At 35.5% G+C, this 8,019-nt stretch overlaps 1 protein-coding gene across 2 annotated transcripts; it reads right to left on the reverse strand.

Moving 5' to 3' along the window:
• Nucleotides 1–4,419: 4,419 nt before the first annotated feature.
• LOC125187835 (GDSL esterase/lipase At1g29670-like) lies at nucleotides 4,420–6,833 on the reverse strand. 2 transcript variants are annotated; one of them, XM_048084483.1, is made up of 5 exons: nucleotides 6,435–6,833; nucleotides 6,218–6,345; nucleotides 5,705–5,950; nucleotides 4,941–5,145; nucleotides 4,420–4,813 (listed from the first exon to the last, which is right to left on the reverse strand). In XM_048084483.1, exons 1-5 carry the CDS (start codon nucleotides 6,676–6,678, stop codon nucleotides 4,629–4,631), a joined length of 1,008 nt encoding a protein of 335 aa, XP_047940440.1. In that variant the 5' UTR covers nucleotides 6,679–6,833; the 3' UTR covers nucleotides 4,420–4,628. The 2 variants fall into 2 exon arrangements, with proteins under 2 accessions (XP_047940440.1, XP_047940439.1); XM_048084482.1 differs by having other exon boundaries at nucleotides 4,902–5,145.
• Nucleotides 6,834–8,019: the final 1,186 nt, after the last annotated feature.

Here is an 8,019-nt window from a genome sequence, read left to right on the forward strand (position 1 = left end):
TTGATGCACTATATTTTAGCACTATAAATACCTGCAAGTATACAAAGTAGATCTAGTATAGCTAAAGGTCAGTACCGGGATATCGAACACGGGGAATATAATTGCCAAAGATTTCTAACAAATAAGATAGAATCAGGCAAATAGAGGAATTTCAAACTAAACAAAAATAAATATAAAGTAAAAGTATAAAACAAATAAGATAGAATCAGGCAAATAGAGGAATTTCAAGGATAATGATTTCACTAACTCTTTAGTTATTCTAATTAGTTCTATGTTCATCCGACTCAAGTTTTCCCATGATTTCTCCCTATCATGCATCAATACTCATGTCACAATTATTGTATGAACATATAAGAAAAACCAATCAAAGCTATCACCGATCAAAGATCGACAATAATCAAGGTAACGGCCAATTAGTCGAACAAAAGTTTAAGAAAAATCAAGTGGAAACGAGTTCTGAACATTAAACATAAAAAGAACTACATAAAAGTCAAATACTATCAAACCTCAAAATTTTATTGTTTAGCAATCCCAAGACAGATGAACTAAAATAATAATTAAAGTACGAGACATGAAATAAACAAACAAAACTCAAGGTTGAATCTTGAAGTCTTCATGCTCCTCTTGCCTTGCTTCAATTTCCTAGAATGATGGAAGAATTAGGATAAGGAGTAGAGAGGGAGGAGCCTTGGAGGCTCCCCTTTTGGTGGCTATGTATGGGTGAATTCTATGAATTAGGTTATGGGGTATATATAGGCTTGAGAAAGATTTAAATTTTGTAAAAAGTCTCCTCCAATCAATAGGGAAGATGGAATTTTCGTTCCTCATAGTAGAAGAAAAAGATTTGGCTTCACACGGTAATTTCTTCTTTCCTTCTTTGAATTTCCGCCTAGACTACATTTGACAGCTTTACGCGACTTTGGTAGAACGGCCATAACACTCTCCACAGAACTCCGATTGAGGTGATCTTGGTACCAACTCAAAGCCCTTTCAAAGAAGAAGAGAATGAAATTTAGTTTGAACACAGTTGTCGTGCGCTGCGTTTCTGTGGCGGGCCGCCGTACCTTGGTCGGCGGTCGCCGTGCATTAATCAGAAGCTTCTGACTCTTTTGTGGCAGTCTCCACGCACTCCCCGGCGGTCCGTAAGCTCCGGCGGTCGCCGGAAGTGTTGCGGCGGTCGCCGGACGCCACCTGAAGCTCCAGATTTCCAGATTTTGCGTTTTGACTCCTTTTTTAAACTCAAATATGCACATTTCTCACAAAACACGTCAAAATATCAATATAGATAAAATATGCAAATAAAGGACATGTAATGCAACTTTGACATTAAAAACGGACTGATAAGACTAATTTCATGCATCGGTTATGTGCGAAAAATGTTATAATTTGCTGGGTCTGACACGTTTCCTAAGCCAGGTGTGTGAAGAAAATCGCTAGATCGAGGAAGTACTGAAGGAGATGGTCTAGCGAAGGAAAGGAACGAAGTGAGCAGGATTTACAAGGAAAATTGGCGTGACAGAGGAGTCAATAGCTGAGGGCAACAAAGTCTTATCTATACCTCGCTGGGCCCCACTCCAACGCCTATATATAGAAGAGCATGCAACGCAAAGAATATCACTTTTCACTCTTCTTAGCTCACACACATTACACACACTTGGGAATGGGAGATCTGGGGTAGTCGGGTACGAAAGGTTACTTTCTTTAGAAGTTTCACGGTTGGCAACACCGTCCGAGTGTGGACGAAGATACAATTCCTTTTAATTTCAGTTGTTTTGCTCGTTTTTACTGTCGAACTTCACTTTTGGGAGTCGACCTGGCTGTTGATGATACTTATTGTGTTTCCGTCTGTTGATCTGCGTTTAGCAGTTGAATTTCAAGTCGATTTGCATAGATCTCTCTGCTGATAGTTTATTTCTACAAGTATTATGTCGATCTCTGTTTTATTTTGTTGTTGTGGTGTTTGATATGAGAATGTGGTGATAGATCTGTGGTTTATTGACTGTTTGGAGTTTTTTTGTTCAAATCTGAAGTGACGAAGAGTTTCTGTTGGTTGGAGTTCGTGTTGGACGCTTGGATCCGGAGTGGATTTAGCGTCTGAGGTTGGATTCGACGTGAGGAAAGATAGTTGTTAGATGGATTCTGTTTTCTTCTTGTTTTCTGTTTTGCTTCGTCTAGTGTCTGCAGATCTGTTTAGTTCTTCGTGGTTTATGCATTAATTTGATTTTAAATTAGTTTGCTCTGTTTGATTTCGTTCATGTTGAATTTCTTATGAGTTTTACGCAATTTGGTGTAGAAGACGATGTCGCTGTTAGTTAGTACGAGAGTTAGTTATTCTGCCAGCTTTTCGTTCGTACTTTGCTTTTTCAGTCATGGTCCCCACAGTAGGTTTATTTCCTAGGTCTAGTAGTGAAGTAGTTTTCTTAGATCAAGTGTTGAACAGTTAATTTCCTTTGCGACGCTCTTTCATAATTTCGCCTAGGTCTAGCTGTTAGCTTGAGAGTTTTAAAGTTTCCCAAGTCAGTTTAATTTGTTTTCCTCAACCCAAGAAAATGCGTGGCAGCAGCCAACACCAAAAACACACCCAAATCCTTGAACATGAGTATTACGCATCCTTCTCTGTGGGATCGATCCCTACTTCCCTATACTAGGTTTAGTAAATTGGTTGAGGGTTTTTGAAAGAAGTGCTCTGTGTGTCCGACGATCGGGATTTCCTGCGACCAACGAGTTCCTAGACCGTGTGATCTAGTGGATTTGCTGGATCTAGGGAACCAGTTATTCCCTTTTGAACACACTGTACGCAGATCAGACACCTTTCACGGACCAAATAATGGTCTTAAAACAGTGCAAAATCCAAGCGTATCACATCTTTCTACCTTTTTCATTTTCTACTTTAATCTTCCTTTATCTAACTCACTTAATACAATTTTTCTTAAATTACGTGCCAAAAAGAAATGCCTCCACTAGTATAGAACGAATGGAGTATTATTTACGTTTTCAAGAAACTAGAGTTTCTTTGAATTCCTCTCAGTACAGTCATTCACTATATATTTTTGCATCACCAATTGTTTATTAAAACCCATGCCGTTCCAAAAATTTCTTTTTTATGGGACGAAGAGAGTATGTGTTACGGTTTATAATATACTCCCTCCGTCCCAATACATATATGAAACATTTGGATTTTGGTACGAGATTTTATGTGGTGGTGTTTTGTGAGTTAATGAAGCGAGTGTAAAATAATAGAGATGGAAAAGTAGAGATGATGATATTTCAATTTTAGGACGCGTTTTATTTTTAATAGAACAATAAAAAAAAATGTTTCATTTTTAATTAGACAAATAAAGTATATCAATAAACAAAACATATTTTATGATAAAAATAATTCTTTTCAATAATATATTAAAAAGGATACAACAAAACATGCTTTATAATACTCCCTCCGTCCCTTAAAATTTGGCACTATGAAAAAGTTAGTGGCATGTGGGTCCTACTTTTATATATTATTTTTAAAATAAAATGTGAGTAGGAATGAGTTAGTGGAATGTGAGGTCTACTACCAAAAATGGTAAAAGTGAAAGGTGACAAATATTTAGGGATGGATGAAAAATAAAATAAGTCATGACAAATTTTCAGGAACGGAGGGAGTATTAGGGGTGGGTCGATACGATATATCGTATCGAAAATGTTGTATCGTGTTTCGTATCGAAAATATCGATATGAAAGAATTTCATATCGTTCTCGTATCGAAAGTTTCGATATATCGAACTTTCGATATGGATAATATCAATATCGTTATCGTATCGATATTTCGATATATCGTAAGATCGATACGATACATCGAAATATCGTTATCGTATCGAATACCTATATATCGAAAAATATAATTTCAAAACTGAAAAATAACACAAAAATTAATAAAACTTCTACACAATAAAATAAATAGTATTCTTATTAGGGTTTCATATATATATTTTCTAAACATATGAATGAATTAAATGGATTTATATATATTTATAATTTTAAACTTCAATATGCATTGAATTTCAATATGTTTCGATATATTCGATATAAAACGATATATCGCGATATAAGTAAATTCATATCGTTATTGTATCGGAAACTTACGATACGATACCGTATCGTATCGAAAATTACGATATACCAAAAATTCGATAATGTTTCGATATTTTTCAATACGATACGAGCGATATATCATTTTTTCGGTATTTTTCCCCAGCCCTAGGGAGTATATAATAGATGAAGTAAACGTGGTGGAGTGTGGTGGCGGATTTAAAACATTCTAACTAGCTAGGTAGCCAAATGATATATCATAACATTATATCACCATCGATCTATCTAATTTCCAAGGACAACAACTATATGACAGGCAACACACAAACCAACAACAATTTGAAAGGAAAATGTCAAAGGAAAATGTCAAAATAATATTGTACAGCAGACAAAACATGGCATAGATGTAACACATGACCTTGTTATATAGTATCTATCTGGTACTTCATCGTACCGTCCAACAATTAAACACTTGAACCGAAAATGTTACTTCTTCATCCTCATGCAACCAATACATAATATACTCCAACAATTGAGCATAGCAAATGAATTTATGGGATCTAAACCATCAACTTGAGAATATCAAGGTATGAAGCGGTTGCAACAACCCTGTTAACAATCTCAGTTGGATGGAAATGGTCATAGAAGAAATGAATGTCCCTAATAGCACACGGTGTTCCTCCTCGAACGCACAGCCCCGTACTTCTCTCGACCCTGCAGCACGCCTCGATCAACACCCTCATGCCTGATCATCGAATATAAAGTTTAACGCAGTTACTTTATAGATTCGGCATGACTGATCAATATCATAATAGTATTGAAACAAAACAAACCAGGAGCAAACAGCTCTGATGGCCTAAAATCCATGGCACCTATGTAGATGAAATTAGAGTTAGGGAGATCATGACTGAGTTGTTTGACAAGGACTTTGAGCTCTTTGTTGAACAATCCGACCGCGTCGTTGATGGCGTCGACGCAGAGGGAGCCCTGAGTACCTTTTGTCACCATCGCCGGGATGCAACCTAATGGACCAAGACCGGCAACACCTATTTTTCTTGCCCCTAAATTGTATAATTGCTGAGACATAAATATATGTCTATTAGTTATCAAGTGATTATACTCTCTATGTCCCATAACATAATTTTAAAAAAATAGTTATAACTTATAACTAATTTGTTATTAATTGACATTTTTTATACATTGTATTGATACTCTGAGACTGAATGATCTTTGACCCTTGATTTGATGTTTAAATGTCTATCATTTAGTTGTAGTTAGCAATTTAAGAGTGAGTTAACAATATAATGCACCCCTATAGTTAATTAATTGTTCCTTTATTAACTGATCTATTTACACTTAGGTGGTGTCCGGTTTCCTAGATATATTAGTATATAACTATGACTAACTATCACATAATTATCCATCTAGGATTAAGTCGTGATATTTAATCTCATGAACCAAACACAATACATATTTGATCTCGAGATATATTCTTATAAACCGAATATCCCTTAAAATACTAATTTAGTTACATTGAAAAATCAATCCCAAATTTACGATCTAACATAAAAAAGTGTGAGCAATATGGGACGGAGGTAGTATTTATTTAGGTGATGATGAGAGATTGAAATGTTACCTTAAGCTGCTCAGAGAATTTATTGGCTAAGAGTGTTGCATATTGCTGTGGCGTATAAGATCTGCGGGTGGTATAGTATTTAGGCTCATAGTAATTGTTGATGTAATCGTTGCTGCCAACTACCAAATAATACAAGCATTTGTTGAGGTGCTGTTTGGCTGAAGACTCATTCCCGTACAAAGCCATTAATCGCGACAACGCGATCTCGTGATTTCGCAACTGTTGATCCATACTGATCCTATACCCCTACATGAATCATACCAAAGTAGGTTTTCTCTTCGCAAAATTAGAAAAAATGAGTATGTTAAGTAGTACTTCCACCGTCTACTAATTTTAAGAAATGTACTATAACAGAAAGTGGATTGTAAAAGCTCATGAAATGTGGATCCTATTTTTATATACTACTTTTTTATAATAAAATGTGAGTGAAAATGAGTTAGTAGAAGTATGATGCTCTCTAATACAAATTATCTTGTTACGTAACATGTGAAAAATGGAAAATAGATCTCGTACCAGATGCTCTCCGGTGTCACTACGAATTCCGGCTGATCCGGAGGCGTAATTGACACCGTTGGATACATCGCCAGTATGTTGCACCTCGGCAAAAGGCGGAATGAAATCGCTGAAACCGATCATTTTAGCTGCAGCAATAATTTGTTGTAAACCATCATAAGCTACGACAACGACAACAACAACAACAACGACAGTAACAAAGGGCAGAGGGCATCACCGAGAAAATCGGCCGAAGTGAGTCCATTGGTAAATCTCCCAGTAGCACCATAAGGGAAATCAACACCATAAGGAGGGTAATCCACCTTAGCTGATGTATTGAGGTTGTTGTTATTGCCACTATCCACTAAGGAATCACCAAAAATGAAAAAGCAAGGAAATGGTTGTGCACTCACTACCACCAATTTTGTAAGAAAAAATGAGACAAGAAAAAATACTGGTATGTAATTACCAGCAAACGCCATTTTTGAGGAAGATACATTAGAGATTATAGTAGAGAGTAGTGTAAATAGGGACCATGACTTTTGAAAAAATATAAAATTACTCTTTGCAGCTGGAACAGTGGTGGGATTGGTGTAATGATATTATTAAAATGCATACATATTTTTTTATTTTGTTAGTCAATTTGAGGATTTTAACAGATCAAAACAATCATGTGAGACAGATTGCATCATTGCAAAAGGATGATTCTCATGGAGCGAGTTTTGTGCAACCAATTTCTGAAGCAAGATCACCCGCTTATTTTTTATTTTATTCAGATTTTGTGGGTTGAAACTTTGGATCACCTAAGCAATCTGCTCCATTCATATTAACTAAGTATACATGGTCTAGATTTGTCTGAAAATGAATATATCACTGTCATAATATATAAGCACTATGTATGTATATGGTATGGTTAAAATAATTCTAATTTTATATCAAAACTAAGGTTAAATATGAACCCTTAGATAAAAAATAAATGGTGGAGACGAAAGGACCTTAGTTACATGTGAATATGACATTAAGACGTACAATGGTCCGATTGATATTTGTATTATTACATACTCTCTCCGTCCCATAAAAATATAGACAATGAAAATGACATGAAAATTAAAATAAAATTAATAAAGTAAGAGATAGGAGAGGTGAATAGTAGTTAAAGTATTATGAGTGGATAGTGTAATCTACATTATTAAATTGATATAACTTTGTAAAATTTAAATGCACATATTTTTATGGGATAGACGAAAATGGAAAATGCACATTTTTTTTTATGGGACAGAAGGAATATATTTTGAAAATAGACATATATTACTGACAATATATACACTGCACTAAGAGAATTATATACATTGCACTTGATGCATTACATCACTGCAACATACCTCATTAAACCAAAACTGCTTGCAAATTTAAAAATATACACATTTTATGAACATTACATACACTAATTAGAGCAGCATATGCATTACATTTGGGTATTAAACCCTGGAACATAGCGCAATAAACCAAAACTGCTTTAATACATCCCTAACGATGGCGGAGTATTTCCGAGATGTTAATGAACAAGACGTACTTCTATTTATCGACAATATCTTCCATTTCGTTCAAGCCGGATCCGAAGTATCGGCCTTATTGGGTAGAATGCCTTCCGATGTCGGTTATCAACCCACCTTGAGTACTGAAATGGGCTCTTTACAAGAAAGAATTACTTCTACCAAAGAAGGATCCATAACTTCTATTCAAGCGGTTTATGTACCTGCAGACGATTTGACCGATCCTGCCCCTGAAGTACACTTCTTCATTACTACTCCAATTACCTTTTT

This window comes from Salvia hispanica, chromosome 5, assembly GCF_023119035.1.
Source record: "Salvia hispanica cultivar TCC Black 2014 chromosome 5, UniMelb_Shisp_WGS_1.0, whole genome shotgun sequence".
NCBI lineage: Eukaryota > Viridiplantae > Streptophyta > Magnoliopsida > Lamiales > Lamiaceae > Salvia > Salvia hispanica.